At 39.2% G+C, this 21,956-nt stretch overlaps 1 protein-coding gene across 1 annotated transcript in view; it reads left to right on the top strand.

Annotated features, from left to right (window-relative positions):
* The window catches only part of EGF (epidermal growth factor), a 57,620-nt gene that overhangs the window by 10,807 nt on the left and 24,857 nt on the right, over nucleotides 1-21,956 (top strand). Inside the window, exons 3-12 of the mRNA XM_082281416.1 lie at nucleotides 2,485-2,684; nucleotides 3,626-3,807; nucleotides 6,659-6,889; nucleotides 8,421-8,623; nucleotides 12,869-12,994; nucleotides 13,998-14,120; nucleotides 16,301-16,423; nucleotides 17,588-17,713; nucleotides 18,680-18,816; nucleotides 20,709-20,857. Of these exons, the coding sequence (XP_082137542.1) occupies nucleotides 2,485-2,684; nucleotides 3,626-3,807; nucleotides 6,659-6,889; nucleotides 8,421-8,623; nucleotides 12,869-12,994; nucleotides 13,998-14,120; nucleotides 16,301-16,423; nucleotides 17,588-17,713; nucleotides 18,680-18,816; nucleotides 20,709-20,857 (1,600 nt within the window). The remainder of the gene's footprint in view (nucleotides 1-2,484; nucleotides 2,685-3,625; nucleotides 3,808-6,658; nucleotides 6,890-8,420; nucleotides 8,624-12,868; nucleotides 12,995-13,997; nucleotides 14,121-16,300; nucleotides 16,424-17,587; nucleotides 17,714-18,679; nucleotides 18,817-20,708; nucleotides 20,858-21,956) is intronic.

The raw sequence follows: 21,956 nt of genomic DNA, 5'->3' as shown, positions 1-21,956 counted from the left end.
GGGACCATGAACATAACCAAAAGCATTCTGTATAGATCCCAAATTGCCACCAACACAATTACTTTAGACCAGCCCCCCTAGAATCTCATAATTATCAGCAAAATGTAACTCACAAAGACCCAGTCTGGATTTTTTCTGGTCCTGCCTAAAAATGCCTAGTTCCTTTGCAAACTTTCCACTTCTGAACTGAAGTGAAAACAAACATGTTGCTTCCCAGCAATAGTTCTGCACAAGTATCTTTCAAAGAACAATCTTACCTTCATACTGGAGTACTACAACTTTTTAGCATGTTATTACTAACATTTATAGTAACTGTAGAAAGGGACTGATAGAGCTACCGTGATGGATAAGGAATCTTTGTCAGGTATAAACCCTTCTGTGGGGGATGCACTAGGTTAAATACCCTCAAGTTTTCAAGACAGGAAGATCTTTGGTGCAGATACGGTTTGCCTGGTAGTTAATCCCCTGACAAAACTGAGTCCCAAATCTGACTGGTGCCTCTGCAGTAAAAGTTAGATTTGTTCAGTTCCTGTTCCATTTAGAGTCCTCATTCACAGGCACCTGGTAGGAAACTCAGAGAGTGGAAAGGACAAAACCAAAGTGTATAAATAGTCTTGGTCAACAAATTGGCAAAAATGCAGGTGGTAGCTGCCAAATCCCTTAGATAAATCAGCCTGGCTACTCTTCAGCATTCATTTGCCATTTACATGAAGGAAGTCTTCATTGTTCAAATATGCTCACATGGGGTTGCTCAGTGCAAGTAGCAGCAGGAAAAGGGAGTAATTAAAATCTTGTAAGTAGCTGCTATAATTAGGTGATGGCTTTAAAATTTGAGATACAAAACATTCTGTTAGTACAGAAACAGTGTTCTGGCCATCTTGTCATCTTCCCTGTGAACAGGACAAAATTACATCTTGGGTGCTCATCAGAACTTTCTTCATGTTGAGAAATCAAAATTTGTCTCATTCCTCTGCTTTGAGAGGAAAATTAACCTTGCAACTATGATGAAGGTGAAGCACCTGTCTAAAATTTTTAGAAGTGCTTTTTGTTGAGTTTAAAGCCTTGGGTATCATGCTAATAGCAAAGAAATTTAGTTAAAAAAAGATGTGAACCTTGTCAATAAAACCAATTTTATTTTCAGAAGTATGTGTGTAAGAAAACTGGTGGTAGTGCGTCTTTAATGGCATCCATTCTTGATAAATGGAGAGTTGCTTCTTCAGTGCAGAATAATTCAGCTGCTGATTATACAGGCTTGAAAGCTGTCATTCTGTTGGATCTACATCAATAATTGCATTTCAAAATAATTTGGTTAGAGCACTACTCGTATGTCAGAATCTGTTGTTTCAGGCAACCATGTTATAAATCCCCACCATTACTAACACAAATGGGATTTATATTTTGGGGTTTTTTTAGTGGTAAATTAAAGAATAGACTTAATGACCACAAATATGTGTATATATAAACAAATCCAAATGCAAACAACAAACCCATGTTTATTTTTAAAATGAAAGTTAAAGTGTGTTGGTTACATAAGAACTCCTTTCCTTTATGCACTTGACAGACAGCCATAATATTCAAATAGCCTAAATGAAAACCCTTGTGGTTTGGAAATGTAGTTAACGCTCCTTGGGCAATCTTAATTGTGCTCTACAGTGATACCCTAAAAATAACAAAGAGGACTTGATAAAACTGGAGCAGCCCCAATCATTATGCCCTACTAATTGTACTTCCATACTTATCACCTGGTTTTAAGGCTGCATCAAGGTTATTTGGGACCATCAGCTGCTCATCACTTTCAGCCTTAACTGGTTTTCTAGAGTTTGGGACATAATTGGAACACCTTTGATTTTAACACATTTTATGTTCAGGTACTGCTATACTCTTACCCTTCGCTCAGTACAAATACAGTTTTTGTCTGGAAGAAGTTGTGGCTTTTGAGCTGTAGGAGTTTTAAGTACAGGTCTTTTGTTTTCCTTCAGCCTTCTGCAGCACAAGAAACCTTCCCAGTCTCCAGCTTCTTCTTTTTCCCTGTCTTGGGATATTCAATTTCCCTTTTTGGATAGTTAAAGGGAGACCCCAGCATACCTCTCTGTGATAAATTCTTGCTATGGCCCAATAGTTTGAAGTGGTCTTGAACTAGGAGACACATCCATGGCAAACTTCTTTCAACCTCAGCTGGCAAGCATGCAGCAGTTGTTCTGACCTCTGACTGGGCTGTAGGATTTGGGATTAGTGATAACAACCACTGCAGTCTCAGTTTCCTAACTCAGATTTTTGCTATAATTTTCAGCATTAAATGTGAAAGGACCATTACAACTATATCTTACTGGTTCTCTGTGGTACACCTAGAAAGTTATCATTAAGAAATAAGACCACTATATCCTGAACTTTTTCTTTGACTTGTATACTACTAATGAGAACTCAATGCAGCAAAAATGCAATGATTATCAATTAATTGGTCTCATTTTGTTTTCTCCACACCAGACCCAGCACCATTCTTACTTTTTAGCCACGGAAATGCCGTCTTTAGAATTGACACTGAAGGGACCAACCATGAAAGATTGGTTGCGGATACTGGTCCATCAACCCTTATGGATTTCCATTATATAGAAGAGAAAGTGTATTGGGTAGACTCTGAAAGGCGACTACTTCAAAGAATTCACCTAAATGGCACAAAACGAGAGGTAGTGTAATCAGTTCTTTGGAATTCTCCAAGTTAATAGGTGCAAACCCCTCTGTGGAAACCACCTGCTCCTTGGGTACAATTCTGCTGTTACTGTTCATCGATTAGCGCTTTACTTTTGCTGCTGTAATAGTTCTGATCCTGAGTCCAGGCTCTTTTACTGGCATCCATGTACATTTCTGTGGACCAAGTAAAGGGGAGTTAAAAATGAAGGAGAGGAAATTCAGACAAACTAAGGCTTTGTAGACAATAATGTTTGTATCAGTTATAGATTAATCTCTGGCATTACAACTTTGTCTTCAAGATTGTTGTAACAGAAGCTGACACAAATGCTACGAGAATGTACTCAAATTCCTACTCATTTTTTCTCTAACCTTTTATTTACTTCAATGGTTGCATAACTGCTTTAAGCACAGAAAAAAGCTCTGCAGTTCATTGCATGTGGCTGATTAAAAAGGGTAGACAGGCTGTTTTGGCTGAACTTTATTTCTGTGAGAGCGTTCTTTCGTTTGAGAGAGATTGCCAGGATCATTTACTCATGTGGAGTTTTCACTGATGCATTTTCTCTGATTTTGAAGGATCATAGTCCCGTAACAGTGTGTTAGGAGACTTCCATCTGTAACAGTACAGGCCTGGGTGCTTCACAGTGTGTCAAATGCAAAAAGTTGTAGCTAAATATAAATCCAGTGTATTTCTTGTGCAGAACAGTTTCTCCTTTTGCAGGGAGTCACTCCGTTCAGAGGAGGTATGTGTAAGTACAAAGACCAAATGAAAGTGATGGAAGAAAAAGAAAGAGAAATAGCTACAGGTCTGAAAAAAAATGAAGCAGGCAAAGGAATGAACTGGAAAGTTTCAATTGGGTATTCTATTCCCTGTAACGAAAACCAAGTTTAGAGTAGTCATCAGGATTCTTCTTGTCAACTCTTTTTATCTTGCTTACAGAGACTATGTTACATAGACAAAGGCATTTCAGGATTTGCTATTGACTGGATAAATCAAGACATTCTCTGGGCCAACAGACAGAAGGGAACCGTAGAAGCAACAGACATGAATGGGAAGAAACGCCGAGTTCTTCTAAGAGCTGTTGGTCGTCCCACAAGGATTACCATTGATGCTGAACAAAGGTAATTTTAAATGGGTTCGTAATTTCATTGAAATGGACTCCAAATATGTAAAGTACTATGACTGTGGTTTCATGGAATCATATAAATGGATTAGAAGAGACTATAAAGATCATCCAGTTCCAACCCACCCACCACAGGTAGGGAGACCTTCCACTTGATCAGGTTGCACAAAGCCCCATCTGACCTTTCTTGAACAATTCTAGAGCTGGGGCATCTACAACTTCTCTGGGCGACCTATTCCAGTGCCTCACCATCCTCACAGTAAAGAATTTATTTCTCACATCCTTTCTAAAACAAACTTTGCTCTTTCAGCAAAGTTTCTGGGTAGGAAAACAGTATTGGAGAGGCAAAGGGAATGATGCCTGCAAATGCTGGGAGCCCCTTGTGCTCCAAACCCAGCCACACTTAGAATACAAATTGGTATGTTTTAGAAAAAAAAAAGGCTGAACTGACTGTTTGCTGCTCTTTCCCTTGTTTCTTTACCCGTGTCTCTGAATATTGGTTGTGAATCTAGTGCTGCTGCTTAGCATCACTGGTAGTTTGGCCTTCATAGAAATGCTCCTTTCAGCTTCAAGTCATTTACATTGAGAACCATGCTCGCATGAGAGGCCTGGCTCCTCAAGGGTTACCCCTACAAATTACCACCACAGTGGTCTGTTAACTTCTCCTTACACAAAAAACTCTTGCATTAAAGTCACGAAAAAAGAAGCTTGAGCAGACTTTGAGATGCTCCTGTTTTGCTTAGCAAGAGCATGTCCTTGCCTCCAGTTTTGATTTGCATTAAAGTTGCTCAGCAGTGTGTGAAACTACTTTAATATTAAGGCTTGTGTCCTTTCCTAGTAAATTTGTACATAAACCAATCTTAGCAGCATTGCTAATATTCTCTGGAGTTTTGCCATCTCAGTGGGGTTCACGGCCTGGACACCAGCCTGTGCATTTTTTCCCCTGATTTCCTTTTCAATGTAGCTTTTATCAGTCTTGGAGATATTCACAATTCCTCAGACCCAATCTCAAATGCCATTGAAACACATCTTACAAATGGCAATGTAGGGATGTGTTTGCTGAATGTATGGGAAAGTTTGGGGAGACTCAAGTGTGGATATTCACCTAGGTGTGCTTCACTGTGCATAAAAGCTGTACTCATGTGCTTAGAGCAAGGCCATTAAGCCACTAAAAAAGTGTAAAGAAACTAGACTCCAAGAAGTCTAACATAATTTTTATGTCCTAACTTTCATGGCAATTTGCTTGTATGAAAACTCTTGAGGGCTCTATTTTTAATGTGAAGTGAATCAAAACCCCCAGTATGTTTACATGTACAGGCATAAATACATGCACATGGACTAAATCTGACATTAACAATGTCTTTCTCTGAACAAGTGCAACTCTTAAGTAATGAAGGTCGATGTGATACCCTAATAACAGAGTTTTTCTCATCGTATGTGCCTGGATATTAGCAGTGATAGGATTTTTTTAGAAGCAGTAATACAACTATTGCAATAGATTACTTTGAATTTTTAATGGTGTTTAGAAATGCCAAAAAATTAGGTTTTAGTGTGAAGAAAAATAGAAGGAAAATACAGTAAAGGCTGGCAAATACTCAAGGTGGTATCTAATCATAGTTTTTCTTCTGTCTTTCTGTTCATATCATATTCTATCCCTACAATGATTTGCAAAGCCTGGGCATAGACACTATAACTTCCTTTGTTTCTTAGCTTCCTTGTGTGTAAAAAGCGAATCCTCACATTTGTCCGAAGTTTGAGAGTAGTGACATTTCTTGAATAACAGGTATACTAGAGAAAGGCAAGTAAATATTAATAACTTTTTAAAAATGAAGAATAAAATTTGGCTGTCCTTCTGGAAACGTGTTTTTGCCTATACACCAACACTCATGATTACTGTAGACTGTGTAACAGTGAGGAAAAGCTGTGAGGCAGAGGCTGAGTCTTTCTACTGGTTTAGTACAGTCCCTTGCCAGTGATATCTAAGACGTTTGGGGCCTTTAACAAATTATTAACATAATCCCGAAAAGGTGACTTTGTGCTACATGATCTTGTACATATAAATTCTGCACTTTTGTGATGACAGGTCAAAATAATGATTCTTCTTGGAATTTTTGTCCATAAGTAACCCAAGGAAAGAACTAAACCCAAACATTGACAAATAAAATATATGTAGATTAGGGATAACTTACTATTTTGGAAGAACTGCTCTTTCTCTTAATCACATCAGTAAATCTGGATTCTGATCCATGAATAACTTGGCATGCAAGTAGTTCAGTGCATAACTGGTTTGAATATTGGAGCTGTGTTTTGACTGTCTTCATTTACTAACAGCATAGTCTGGCTGCCATAACCAGCAGGAAGATAGAAATGAGAACTATAGCAGAAATGGCATTTCTAAGTTCGTCACTTAAGTGGCGTGTTCAACTAGAAATTCTGGAGATAAATTCCTTCCCAAAGGCAGAGGGCAATGCAGATCTGCCTCAAAGACCTGCCTTTCCTCAAGTTTGCAGAAGCTCCCCGTAGATCTGAGAAATTATTCCAGTTTCCTTGTCTGACTGCACGGCTGAACAGAGCAGAGAGACAGACAATAGTGCTTTGTGGTTAAGCTGGGCTGATTCCTGCCTGACCTACTTGAGGGAAATTGCTAGTACCTCCAGTAATACTGGTTTCTGGGATCCCCAGCAGTACCAGTAGTTCTAGAGCCATACTGAGAAATGTTGTATACAGGAGCAACTAAATAACTAAATAAAGCATGTGTAGCTGTGATGTGATTTTGCAAACGTGGGGTTTGTTTGTTGTGGGTTTTTTTGTTTTGTTTTGTTCTTTAAACACGCCTCTCTTGCCTGCAGGCTGTTATTTGTATCTTCAGATGGTACAGTTTCCAGCATACATCGAGTGTCCCTCAGTGGAAGTGATATGATAAATATTTTAAAAACCACAGAGAAAATAAAGGCCATCTCACTAGATTTGGTTGACACAAGGCTCTACTGGATCCAACATGACCACGGAAAAGAGATTTCCCATATTGGATCATGTGACTATGATGGTGGGGCTGTTCGTTTCCTCAGGAATTCTGTCCGGTGAGTTTTCCTCAGCTTGTCAGAAATAAAACACCATTTCAGGGATGCAGTTAAGCTCTCTTCCTCATTCTCCCTTTCGTTGGGTCAGTTGACAACATGAAGAGTGTAAAGTGTAGTGCAAATGGCCTGTGACTGTAAATAGAACATTAAAGATAGGAAAATGGAAAAATATCACTGTTGTAAGGATAATACTGCCACTCAGTACTCTCCATCTCCCAAACTTTTAGCAAATGATAACTAATTAATCCTTAGAATTCCTCCCTAAGTGTTTATTAGTGACCTTTTTCTACAGATAGGGGAGCCAAAAGGAGAGATTAAATGATTTACCCAAGGTCACAGCGGGTGAGCTCAGGTGTCTGAGCTGTGCTCAAGAGACTGAACTCCATCCTCATCTAAGCCTGTTGTCCTCCTTAGCTGCTGGGTGGGGAGGCTTGGCCCTGTGCTCAGGCTCTCCAAGAAGCATCAGCAGATGTGGTGAAAACTGTGCTGTGCAAGAGAATTGTTCCCCAGTGCCAGGGCTAAGCATGGCTGAGGGGGCTCTTAGACCCGTGAGCTTTTGGCCTTCGTGATGTGCAGGGGTACAGGTACCTGGTGGTGGTCATGGGGCCAGTGAGGGGATCAGGAAAAGGTTGTCACTGAAATGTCTTTCAGTATGATTGGGCCACCATGTGTGGAAAACGGATTTCCAACACAAAACTGAGAAAAATACATGGTTTTTCTGGCCTGCTGATTTAAATATGTGGCACATAGTTTGCATATGATGAACACAAAGGTGGCTTCTCCCTACACTGCCAGTAGTAACACTGGATTTTTCCTTACTTTTTTTCCATTTCTCCCTTGAGCTGGTTGCTGTTCACTGGGGCATTAATTCTTTGGACTGGATGATCTGGATTCTTAGTTTTCCACCTGGATTATGTGCTGGAAAGTAGAAGACAAAAATACCTCTTTCAGTATTTTTTCTGCTCTCTGTCTTATTTAAAACTTGGTCCTTTTGTGATTTCTGCTAGCTGCTATAACTGACCAGTGAATGGAAACTACGTTCCTGAGATAGGAGAAGCAACAGAAAATGGATTTTAGGAATTCCCTACTCCTACCACTTCATCTCCACCCTGATTTCCTCAGACAGTCTGAATTGTCAGAGGAGGCACTGGATATTGGGAAATGGTGGAGCTTGTCTGACCTACATCCTTCAATAAACCAAATTTCCATTTTGGTTGCTGGGTTCACCAGAAGCAGGGTGACGCCTTCCAGTGAAGTCAGTCCTGAACAGTAGATCATTAACCCTGTGAGAAATGCAGTTTATACATTTTGTGTCTATTTCTTCCAAATTTGCAGGATTATGATTGCTGAGTTATTTTGGGAATGTCTCTGCACCTCTTCTGATTCTCATATATAGAAGATAATATAGTGTGTGTATACATATATATATATATATATATATATATATATATATATATGTAACAATATATTTGAGTGAGTAAATATATAGGGATCAGGTAACGTGCCACTTTGTTATCTTCTCTTGTTGTAGACATCAATTGCTTGGTATGTCTCTTTTTGCTGAGCACCTCTACTACTCAGACTTGAAGTCCGGCATGATATGGAGAGCCAACAAATATACCGGAAAAGTTGTAGTCACAATTAGCCTGAAGCCATCATTTTTCCCACCAGTGGAGATAAAAATAGTACATCCATTTAAACAGCCAGGTGCAAGGATTGATTCTCAGGATTTGGGTAAGTAAATGTAATGCTGCGGTTTTATGTGTGAGAATAATAATGTCATACACCCTGATTCTCTGCAGTAAGAATTTTCTTTGGCAAAATTCCAGGCCTCAGTGAAGTAAAGGAAAAAGGTTTTTTTTTACTTCAGTGGTCTACAGTTCCTCTTGGTGTGTGTAGCTCAAGCTGAGTATCAGGCTAGAAGCATGCTGAGCATGAGCTGCTTATTTCATTAATCTGAATACACATGCAGACAAATGTGACTTTCTCCTTCTCTTGCCTTTCTTTACACAAGGATATTTTTATGCATTCCTGAGAAATGCACAAAGCATACAGCTTTCTAATCCTCTGCCTACATTATCTTCATCAAATGTGTGCTTCATTCTGGAAGTTTTACTCTAGGGTGCATCTAAACACCTCTGATTATTATGGCACCAAAGGATTTTTAGCACACAGTATGTTCTACAAACGGATGTCTCAGCTTTGCTGGGAAATGATTCAATTAAAAGTCAGCAGATCTTAGGCAATCTTGAAGCTGCCATGGTAAGTATAGAATAAGAGTCTCCTGTGTCTTTAATTGATACTAGTTGCAGCCCACAGTGTGAGTTGGTCATCTTGCTGCCTTTCACAGTGGATCCAAAAATGAAGGTAATTGGCTATCAATAGTTCACCTTCCTTGAGGATTCCTGCTGAGGAAGTAGGAAGTGGGGGATATCCGGGGAAATAATATCTTGTCCTCTAGTCTCTGGGGAGCAGAGCATTCTTGCTTTAATGGAATAGCTTCTGTCACCACTTTTGCTTGGATAAGAGCAATGGAGCGAACAGCATGGAGGCATTTGTGTGTCAAGCAATGGTTGCACAACCCCCAAAGGAAGATGGCCATGGATTCCCAGAGGTACAGACAGTATAAAGACATGGGGAGAATATAGTGTTTGTTCTAGTTTGTATGAGCAAAAATGAAACTGCAAATACCTCTTTGAACTATTCCTAAATAGTTACTATAAAATAGGCTTTGTCTTTCTTCATGCCATCCAACAGCTTTATGCAGTACCATGCAGTCTCTGCTCTCTGAAGACTGGTCTGAGTGGGAAAACCAAAACCTTCAAAGCATCTTTCCCCTTCAAATGCTTTGTTTGCAGTGCCAAGATGTGTTGAGATGCAGAAGATAAAGTGTTCCTGGAAATCCAGCTTACACTTGTAAGCACAGGGAGTCTCTATTCAGAGACAATACTTGATCTGTCCTTACTTTGGGGAAAATGGGTGTCCTGGAAAATGGAAGCACTTTTTTCTACTGGCACATTTGGTGCCCTCACACAGAGGAACTAAGCCAAGGGCGTGCAGCTTGATTTCAGTGGCTGTGGGCACTTAGATTTTATTCTTCTCTCAGAAGACTAACTCCACTTCTTCCACCACAGCATTCTGCTTTCTGGCATTTCTCTTTCCATGGAAAAAAGGCTTTCCCTGCTTTTATTAATATATAAACTACAAATGTTTTCAAATGTATGTATATTTCCAACATGTTTAGTAAATTTTTATGTGATAGTAAATGTTGTCAAGAGTAGCCTTTTTTTTTTTTAAATTCAAAATAACTTCTTGTAAAAATGTCTGGGAAGTGATGGAGTAGAAAGAAGCTTAACAGGCTGAATCCAGATGAATCTTTTGGACTTTGTATGTACATTACTTCGCTTATCCAATGCAAGAACAGGGATGAAAGGAGGACTAATGAGCCTGGAGTTCAAATGAGATTTATAGCTGATTTTACAAGGGAGAAACCTGGAGATAAAAGCCTACCTAGATTAATTGGATGCTCTGTACAGGCTAAGAAAATGTTCATTGCAACGTCATGTCAGCTGTGAATTATCAAGCTTTCCTTAAAGGAGATAACTGGTGAGTTCCTTCAGATGGAAAGGGAACTTAGGATAAGTGTGCAACTGATATGATCTGATTTTTTTTTTACTGGAATTTGAATTATTTACTTTGCTACTTAAATTCCTCATGTCCTCTTCCCTTTCTCTTTCAAATGGCTTGGTCAGGGCCAATAAGTAAAGAGAAGAGCATTAATTTATCTATGGATCTGTCATAACCCCACAGAACAACTTCGGTATGGCACTCCCAAAAAGGCTCATAAAATACGTGAATTACTTTAACATTTCAAATACTGCCTCTGGCATTTTTAAAGAATCTTTCCTAACAGATTAATGATATTCAGTACACTTGGTTTGGGTTTTTTTTTGAGGAATTATGTTTTGTTTCTTTCCAGTGTAAGATACTAACATCAGTCTAATATCTGAGTACACATATTTCCATATAAGACAGGTGATGGGAGGGAAAAAATCCCACAGAACACAAGAAAGTTAGAAAATATGGTTTGTAATGGTGTTCTTCCAGAAAATACTGTGTTATAAACTTTTTGATTCCTAATTTAATCACCATTCTCTTCAAGCTTTGAAATGTGATTGGTTTTTTAAGTATTGATATGGCTACATAGACTTCTAATACTTACTCAGTTAAAAATTATTATCTTCTTGAGATTGTCCAGATGGCAAAACTATTGGTTCTGTTACTTATTCCATAACTCCCAGGTGTCTTAGATCTTTTTAGACCACTTAGATCAATAATGGTACAAACATGGGGAGGAAAACAGAAACAGTGATAAACATATGATGCAGTCTTGAATGCAGTCTTGTTTCTGGCTTCTACTGTTTTGTGGCTGCACACACTTGCACTTTTGTCATTCTAATGGGTTCTTTATTTGAAGATTAGACTCTCTACTACTGTATGTTCCCAATACAGATGCAATAGAAAAAGATTGTGTCCAATTCAAAATTAATTATACAAAACGAGAGGCTTAGCTAAAACCACATGAAATTCAAGTCTTTTAAAGGAACACATGCTAAATAGCATAGATAATATCCATCAAGTTATCCATTCACCATTTTTCATTTACTGATACAACATTTGTTAGAGAAGAATTAACCAGTTTGATGCAAATATGTGCAAGGTATCTGTGTCTGCAGCCAGGCTGCAGTGTCTGTCTGGGAAATGATATATTATTACTTTTATAGATGTGATCTGTCATTCCACCAAGGGGCCAACATTTTCTCTGTTGTGGCTAGCAGAAGAATAAACTTGGAGCTTAAATATTATGCAGTTTTCCATCTCTTGGAATTTATATTTTGAATTGGCAACAGCACAAGAACATTGGTTACATATGCATTTCTTTGCCTGTATGAACTAGTGATTTCTTATACGTTACACACAGAGCCAAGGCAAAGACAGTGTTTTGTGTGGCTGCATACCCATATTCAGTAGCATCAGTTCAGCTATTGTTGGCTTGGGAAAGGGGCAAGAAACTCCACAGGAAGATTATGAAGATTAAAAACACAAATAATAATTTTGGAGACAAAAATAAAATCATGAGTGCCGCATATCTGTAAAAGCACCAGTCCTGAAAGACAGCTGAGCCCAGACATGAGGCTCTGCAAATCCTTCCCATGAAAAAGGATACTGGAGTAGCTTTTTCCATGAAGCAGGAGAAGTAGGAAGGCTCCTGGGGACCTGTTTGGCACTTTTTGCTTCTTCCTTTGAAGAAAGGTTCAACATTTACAATGCTTGTATTTCTCATAGATCCATTCCAATACAGTTCTCTAGGATGTGCTAATACTCTTCAAATGAAATAAAGTGTACAAATGAAGCATATGGTCATTATGACCTGCCCAGCTTTTTTGTTAAATAATATAAGTAATTATGAGGTAATAATACTCCAATATAATCTTCAGTAATAATAATAGCAGTCTTAGCATGTTGTGTTTTAAAAATCTCTCTTCTCTCTCTTTTCTGTATGTGTGCTTCCTCTCTGTTATTCTTATTTCAGAGTGTTTTACAGAGTAATATATAATACTGTGCAGGACGTGGGGGCATGTGAAACCTGAATTTTCTGTTTCATAGTTGCTATAGGAATGGACCCAAATCAAACCATCCCCTAGTTCAGGCTCTCTCTAAATCTGCTTGTGCTGACACAGAGCTCGAAATGATTGTTTGCACACACCTACTCCTAGTATTCCAAGTACTTTGATTTTTACAGTGATTGGTTTTTTGCCTGATTTTACAAATGGAAAAAAATAGAAGTTATTTTGTACTAATAAGAAGTTCCTCAGGGTGAGCAAGCAGATGTTGAGGAGAAAATACACCTCTTATCATCTTTCTCCTGGAAGGTTAATATGGTACTTCACCCCACTTACACTGTAATCGTTCTTCCAGAAAAAGGAATCTGTGATTTGAACAGAGAGAAGTGCAGAAGAAGAATCTGCAGGCCAGACTCAAGGACTCATCGGTGTAAATGTTCTAGTGGCTTTATTTTAAGTCGAAATAAACAGTTTTGTGAAGGTAATGCATTAATTTCTCATAAGCTTTATTCCTTACATGAAAAAATTCTTCTGTTCTTTTACTTATTATCTTGAGTATGAAAAATCATAATGAAGTTCTAAAAATTTCACTGTGCCATTTTGGTTTTGTGTCCTTCCAAGTTCTGAAGTAGTTTAAAAAGAGACCTATGAAAGTGTCACAGGTGCTATTCTTGTGAGAAACTTTGGTCTTAGTCTGAGCAGGTAAAGGAGCTTCAGATAAGTTGAAATGTTTACGTGTGCTAGTTTAATTTTTAAATAAAAATGAAATCAGAGGTATCACCAAAGGTGAAACATTGAATAATCCAGCAACAAGATGTCTGTCTTAAGTATTACTTTCAAAAAAGACAGAAATTCTTAACATTCTTCTAAATGTTTTTATCTGGATTGTTTTATTTAAAAACTAATTTTACTATTATTAATAGATAGCATGATGCTTTTTAATGCATCTTTTTCACAACATGATCAGATTTTATAAGACATGATGGCATCAGAATTCCTGGTTTACAGGATTTACAAACCTGCCTGAGCACCAGTGTTCCAGTTCTCAGGAAATTCACCAGGTTTGATTTCTGAATTTTGACTTCTAATGCACTTGTGTTTTGAGGCTTTTACTTAAGTCATGTTGAAGCCAAATTTTTAAAAAGAATTTTTGTTTGAAGAAGGTGTCTAGTGTGAACTTTTTGGATGTGCACAGGATTTAAATGGCACTGGAACCTGTATGGAAAGGCATATTTTTGAAAGTCCTCTAGGCACCTATGCTGGACACATGTAGCCTGAGAATGTTTTGCCAGAAGGTTTTTAACACTGATTTATATGAGGTCTGAAAACCTTTTTTCTTACAATTCATTAGGAAAAACATATTTTTGTAAAATGAATGCAAAAAAAGGGAGACACTTTTTCAGACTGTTACTTTGTTTCATTAATCGATTCCCCAGCATTGGCTGATGATGTTATTCTGACTCAACAAGCCCTTCTTTTTGCAGACATTAATGAATGCGGCTTCTGGAATCACGGCTGCACTTTAGGCTGTGTGAACATCCCTGGCTCCTATTACTGCACCTGCCCAAGAGGCTTTGTTCTGCTGCCTGATAGGAAAACATGTCATGGTAAGGAGCTGTAATAGATAAACCCTTGGAGTATCGTGTTGGAGAGTCCTCATTTAACACTGGAACTGCTGAAAGTTCTGTGTGTGGAGTTGCTTGCTTCCAATCCCTTATTAAGTAAGCAGGATCGGCTTAAACTGAGTGAACTGATTTCTGGTGTCGTGTTTGAGGAAGCGTATGTTACACGTGAAAAATTGTATCCGCTTCTTCAGAAGAGGAAGAAAAAAAGCCATGTCTCCAGAGAGACCTCTTCTCAGACGAGGCCCGGTGACACATTCCAGGTGGATAAGCAGTTCTGTATTTTTAAATGTGGTGTCTGAATTTGGCTCACTCTGCCAGAATTTGCCTGGTCTCTGAATGAGCAGCTCAAAGCATCATGTACTTTCTTTTCAGATCAGGGCTGATAGCATTGTTAATATGTATGGCATTAGTGGAATTAAATGGGTATGTTCAGTCTAGAAATGAATGAAGCCTTTCTAAACTAAGTCTAGAACATAAAATGTGAAAAGATTCCAGGTTTTGAGGTCTTATGCATAGACAAAGGTCATTCTACTTTGCTTCTATGGAAATAAAACATTGGGGTAAGCCCCAGGCAGGAGTGCCCATGCACGCCAATGAGTTCAGTGCGGATCATGGCAGGATCAGGATCTAGGGTATATTAAATATCACTGCTGGAGAGTAAATATAGCCATAGAATCTATCAGACTCTAGCAGTCAGTCTATTTTAGACTCCAAGAGTCCTGGGCAGGGCTGGATGATCTCTGTGGGTCCCTTCCAACTGAGGATATTCTATGGTTCTGTAAGAGCCACTTCTTCCTCTTTATTAAGAGGGAGCCAGGAGCAGGATTCAGTGACCCAAATGTGGGTATTCAGGGTGTGTGTGACAGCTGCAGAAGGTAGCTAGCTGTGGCAGAAGACCTATGGGAGTGCTGCAGCCAGAGGTTATTGGGAGGTGGGATATAATTTTGCCTTCAAAACAACACTTAGGCACTCTGCAACTCAGTCCTACTTTGGATGACCAGCTTGAACTGTATGCCTGCATTTTGAGCGGCTCAAATTAGATAGAAAATAATGTTTTTCTAGCACAGGCTAGGGGATGCAGCATGGACTGTGTAACTCCTCAACTACCTCAGCACAAGGCAGATGTTCACTAACTATGCAGCCTGAGAGAGAGACACACATGAGATAAGAAGTCCAAATGCTGGCCAGAGATTTTGATGCTCTGTCATCCAAGTCCTTTATGAAGGTCTTCATCTAAAGCCACAAGTTCTGGTCAGAAAGAAACTTGAATATTCTGGACCTTATTCTCTGTGCTTAAGTCATTAGCACAGTCCAGTTCAGAATGCAGTTGCCCTGGAAAAGCAATATTTGCAAGAATTATACACCCTTTAGGCCAGTGTGTGCAACTGATGCATAGAGGCAGCTGTGGGAATCTTGCATTAGTTCCAGTCTTCCAGCATGTGTTGCCATATGGCACTGGAACTGGGACTGCAATACAGAAGGTAAAAGGAGCCTATCTTGTGAAATTGCACTAAAGAAATACTCAAAAAAAGGAAAAATGCTGGCACTGCAATGTTTCTAACAGCAAGTAAAGGAAAGCCATTGCCAGGTCCTCGTATGATTTTGCCCTTATAACTTGTAAAATTGACACTAAGGAACATAGTTTTGTTTCTGGAAGGTTCATCTGCTGTTTTCATAGATCCTTTATACTTGGAGTAGTATGAAAGTAGCTCTTCCTCATTCTCTTTGTCTTTCATACTTATTCTTTCAGCATAGATTCCTTGTAGTTTTTAAAACCTGATCTGTTTTTGATGAAATGTAAGAAAGAAAGTTTTTAAAATGACATATATATTTATAACATGTCTGCAGAGAATTTTGGAACATTTAAAGCTTATAAATATAATGGCTTCAGGACTTAGCAATTTTGGCTTTCTCCTGGGCTGTAATAAGGTGAAAGTGTGAAAAAAAAGTTTTGAAAAACAGAAACAAAGCAAAACAAACTGCAGAAAGACTGCAGAAGTGTTGTAGTCTCAACACCACACTTTTAATTATTCATTTATTTCATTTATCTTTTTTTTCCCCTTCTTTTGCTGTGTAAGAAGGTGTTAACATCTCTGTTGGGGGCTTAGTAAAAATTTTTATCATCATTTAGGATTTTTTTTTTTCTCCTTAAATTACTGTAGAGCTAATTATGTGCACGAGTAATGACACTGAATGTAGCCATGGCTGCCTTCAAACATCTAAAGGCCCTGTTTGCTTTTGTCCGGAAGGATCTGTACTTAAAGTGGACGGCAAAACATGCACAGGTAAGTTCCATTTTTCTAGCTGAAGTGACTGCCAGGTTCTGTTTATTCTTGGCACCAAGAGCCAGAAGTGAATGAAGGCATTTTACACTCATTTTGAAGAGCTGTAAATGTTTATACGAGATAAAAGGCAAGAGAATGTAAGGTGCTTTGAGTGCTGACACGAGCAGTACTCATCTTCATCTTTTAGTGGACTTTTAGTAGCAGCAACATCCAATATTTGCAGGCCAAATTCTTTTGCTGTCGGCACAGATCAAGGCATGTTACAGATTTTTGTTGTAGGAGACATGTAAAATTTATACTCAAGGAGAAATATATGTACAAAATTAAGGCTTGGGTGAAACCTGAAGATAGTTTTATTGACATCATGCAGCCCATGTTCAGAGTCACTCTAACTTACTCACAAATGGAATTTTTTGCAGTCAGAATTCTTGAAGCTGCTACACTCACTAATTGCCATTCCCCATTTCAGCAATTTTTCAAATTCAGGGGACCGTAGCTTCTCAGCTGCATCTTTTCAGTCTGAGGGACCAAGAAAACTCCATTACTGACAGCCTTATGCTGTGAAAAAAAATCCTCTTTCCCTTTTAACCCCTTTCATATTGTGGACTGTACTTTATGCACAGATTCAGTCATTATTTCTGTTTTGCTATCTCATGTTGCTATTTAGAATATAACAGAAAGAATAACAAAAGAATGGTTTGTTTTTACATGAAATCTTGGTTTGTTTTATTAAAAAGTATCAAATTGCCATCCCAGGCTAACTAATTTCTGGGGAGAGGATTGCATAAATATGCTGTTTCTTTGCATGGAGTGCAAAGTCTGATAAAATTTATTTCTCTGTTGTAGATGGGATGAGATTTGCATGGGAGAAGAGTTCTCTGAAACACGTGGAAGACACTCTCTTTATGTATCCCACCCTCCTATCTCCCATCTTGTGTTGTAAACTTTCAGGAAAACTCTGAAACAAATTACTACTAACTTGTTTTCACTTCACTAAGCTTCTGCTTTCAGCAGGAAGCCTTTTGCTAAATCTACCAGTCGCTGAGATGATTTGCACTGTAGAAATCCTGAGCAGAGTGAATCATTCTCTTATACCTCTGATTTTGTTGTATTTCATTTTTTTTTAGAACGGCACAGTAAAATTTTACAAATGCTCTGTTTAAGGTTGTACATCTCCAGATAATGGTGGCTGCAGTCAGATATGCTCTTCTTTAAGCCCATCCTCCTGGGAGTGTGCTTGTTTCCCTGGATATAAGCTTCAGCGAGACAGAAAGCACTGCACTGCTATAGGTCAGTGTCTTGGTATGCCTGCATATTTCTGCCAATAAAAGCAAAACCTTTATTGAGTCCTTTAAGGTGGATGACACAACTGGGATCCCTTTTTGCACTGATTTCAGGTTACTTTGTGAAACTTGGGAAGTATTAGTTGTTAGGAGAGAGAACCTATTTTGGGAATAAACCAGAACAAGCACCAATATATGGTTGAGCCTCCTTCACAGAAAGCTCAGTTTTTGATCCCTCTTCAACATTTCACTCTGGCCTCCCATACTGTGGAGGTCTGTCCTGCAGTATGCAGGCTTTTGTGCCTTCATATATATGTGGGCATAGTTTCTGTGCAGTGTTGCAGACCTGGGGCTGAGGTGTCTATGTTTGGAGAGCAGAGTAGGAAATAGTCTGTTGAAGGACTTTCCATACAGGGATATTTCTCCCCCAGTGGCCCCAGGAAGCTGAGGTGTTTGATGGGCATGTTTGGATTCCAGACCCTTCTGTTCCTTCTGAGAAAAGGGCAGACCCTGGTGATCCGCAAGGTGTAAGCAGTTGCCAAAGAGAGAGGCGGAAAGAGAAGATTTTGATTTGTACCTGAAATAAGGGGAAAGCTATGTTCTTTTTGGAGGACAGTATTTTTCTTGCTTTTACTACACAAGGCTTCTCCATATGCAAAACTCAAGTGAAAAGCCAAGTTCATGTGAAATGTAGAGAGATTATTGCCTTGAGACTAAGGCACTCAGTGTGAAATGCGGCAGGACTAGTGACTGCATTTGTCAGAAATGTTGAGGCTGATGCTGGAAACTTGTATTCGCATTTATCTTTAATTTCCTGAGGCAAGTGGAATATAGGAAAATTGCCATAATATCTTTGTGTTCCTCATTTTATCTTTTCCTATTACTTATTTACAATGCTAGTTAGGTAGTAATGCAAGTTGGAGATCACTTTGAACTTAGTGCAATAAACATACTGGCAAATTTTCATCAACAGGTCCTAAGCCATTTTTGTTATTTGCAAATGGCCAAGATATCCGTCAGATCAGTTTTGATGGGACAGATTATACAAGTTTACTTGACTGGCAGATGGGAGTAGTCTTAGCACTGGACTCTGACCCAGTGGAAAATAAGGTAAGGCATTGAAAATGAGAGAATTCTGGAGTGTTTCAAGGCCAAAAGGATTGAGCTTTCATGTGCCTTAACCTTTCCTCTCTCAGTGATCTGGATTACACGTTATGCTGCTCGTTGTTCTGTTGCCTGTCTAGGAGCACAACTGATACAGGCTGCCAAACAGTAGCTGAGGAGTTTCATTCTTCAATTACTTATTTTTTGTACATTGAAAATAATTCACAGAGAATTTGGATTTCTAAACTCACTTCAGGCATGATTTCAATTTCAAAGAATTTTTGTGTGGCTCCATTAAGTTTTCTCCATTAAGACTGCAGTATTTTCTGGAAATATATTGTGGGTTTTTTTCACTGTGTAGTGGTATGAGCAAAGGTATCTTTTCTTCTGTACAGCTAAATCTGTATGATCCCTACTAAAAGTAGGAGTAACGGTAACAAGAATTATTTCCCATGTTCTTATATTATTGAGCAAAACTGCTGAAAGCTCACAGAGTTTATTGCTCTTCCAGAATGTCTTCCTCACGTTCGAGACAGTGCTGTTGGAAACAGGAGCCTTCTCTGTATAAAGAGCTGTTTGTCTCTCTGGCCACATCCTAATGTCCTACTCCTTGTCTGCAGAGTTAGGAAGAATAGGAGTTCAGCTGTGCTTTGCTAAACCTTCTGCTGCAGATAGTTGTATTTTCCCATGGAGAGACTTATTTACACTGTAGAAGTGTTGCAAAGGAGTCCTGGATGGTACAGTGAAAGCTGATGAGGAGCTCGGTTAAATTGTTGGAAGCATCTCAAGGCCCAGATGGACACAGCCAAACAAATGTGAACGTTACCAGATCTGTATTTACAGGAGGAGCACTTCAGGCGCTTCTGGAACATTGCCACCTGCTCCTGAAATAGGGCCCTGCTGGAGAGGTAGCAGTTGTCCTGGGCTGTGCCAAGTGTAGATGAGCTGTGCCAGGGACTCTGGTGTGCTCTCAGGATCCCCTCCTGTTGTGTTAGGGTGGGCAGTACATAGGTGAGGGGACATGCAGGGGCCATCCAGGCGGCGGGAGTCCGGTCTTGTCAGCACAGAGCTGAGTGGCAAGGCAGCACCCATTTGTGTTCCCAGGATATTGAATTAGCTGGTCTAAGCTAGAGGCTCCCTCCTGTTTTGTTTGACCTCATGGTTAGCATCAAAGCAAGTTATTTGTTTTGCTGTTACCATTTCCAGAGAAAGCCTCAGCATTGCTTTTCACGTGGGTCTGCCATACAGTGTTCGGCTCCCTCTGGTACTGAATACAAGACAAAATTTACACGTCCTTGGAAAATGCAAACCTAGTTTCCCTACCAGCAAAGAACTTTTCTTTTGACCCCAAACTAAAAACCTCTCCTAGAAATGTTAGAGTGTTACAGAATAGACACCCGGTAAAAAATTAAGATAGCTGCAAGATGAAGGAGGGGAAAGAATAGAAGCAAATTTTTTTACTCCTTTTCCCCTTCTCAGCTCCTTGATATGCATAGAGCTCTACTCTCTTCTCCATGCTTCTCTGTTTTCAACATAAGCAGCCAGTGAAATGACAAGGTCCTTCTTTTTGCCTTCTCCAACTTTTGCCTCCTCAGCTGTGCTTCATGTGAAGTAGCTGCTGGCTGAAACAAAACCACAGGATATGTAGAGGGCTGTATATAGGGCAACCAGGATTTACAGCTAAGCACAAGCTGCCTGTAGAAGTCATCCTGGTTGAAGGATAAGTGCTTTTTTACTTGATCAGGGATCACGGGTTACCTGTGCAGCCTTTTGTGAATAAGCGGTTTAGGGAATTTCCAAGATGAAAAAGGTATTTTAGAAATGGAGATACTAGACAGGGGGGGAGAGTAGAAAGTGAGATGGGAACTAATGACACCTCATCTGTTATTTATTTACAGATTTACTTTGCCCATACCGCCTTGAAATGGATAGAACGAGCTAATCTGGATGGTTCAGATCGTGAAAAGGTTATTCATGAAGCTATAGATACACCCGAAGGCCTTGCTGTGGACTGGATTAACCGTAAATTGTATTGGACAGACAGAGGGTACATGCTCCACAGTGCATTTATGTTGAAGCATGCCATAAAATATTTGGAATAAATGACTGCTGATACAGAAATAGCTGAGATATCACTCTAATTCAGGAGTGCTTCACATTCTGACTGGGTAGTTGTAGTCTCAAGTATATACAGTAGGAAGGATCTTTAAAACTAAAATGCTGGAAGTTCACTTTCAGCCTGCTATTGTATTTTTATCTTTGTCTTTCCAGAAAGCAAGGGTTTGGACTCAGCTGCAAGGAATCTAAAGCATGCACTGCATATATACACACACGTATGTGCACATGTGGGTGTGAATATATTTGCTACACTCTTCTTTATATACATACACTGCATGTGTATGTGTATATGTATATCTTTATATATTCATATAAAAAAGAATATTACTGTACTGAGCACGTCTTGGACAGAAATCAGTGTTGTTGGCAGCTAGAATCATGCTATTGGGGAGCCTTTTTTTATTATCTCTGATAAAAGAGGAATGACCACTGCCAGACAATATGACCACCTTTCAGCTGATACCTAACCTTATGTGCAGAGGGAAACAAAACTGACCTTTGATGAAAAGGCAGTGTCAGATCACAACAAGTAATGAAGACTCCTTGGAGAGTGGTCATGAGCTTTCAGTATGATCCAAAATTCATTAGTCAATAAAAAATAATTTCACCCTCCTTCTCCATTTTAAACGTTCTTCTAGTCCACTTCCTTGCTTCTAGGTACAATCTTGTCACATGACTCTGCTGCTGTAGAAATATGCCCACGTTTCTTGTGAAATGGGAGATTATGGTGCTTCTCTCCATAGGACAAGAGTTCAGGGAGAATGTGAGAATTTGAACCTGTGACTTCCTTCTCACCCACTGCATTTACCTGCTTGTATTTCACATTTCCAGGAATATATTTCTCCTTCCATCTCTGTGGAGCCTTTCTTTGAAGGTTCAAAGAGGCATGGAAGGCTGTAGGCTTGCTTGCAGGTAGATGCTGGTATTTCTTTGGCAAGGTGAATATTGCAGCAATAAAATCAGTTTTCAGGAAAAAAGGTGAATTGGAAGATTGCCAGGATAGATTCTAGACTTGGCTTGGCCACTGA

The sequence above is a fragment of the Coloeus monedula genome (assembly GCF_965178545.1).
Source record: "Coloeus monedula genome assembly, chromosome: 5".
Taxonomy (NCBI): domain Eukaryota; kingdom Metazoa; phylum Chordata; class Aves; order Passeriformes; family Corvidae; genus Coloeus; species Coloeus monedula.
This window is presented reverse-complemented; position numbering and strand designations above follow the sequence as displayed.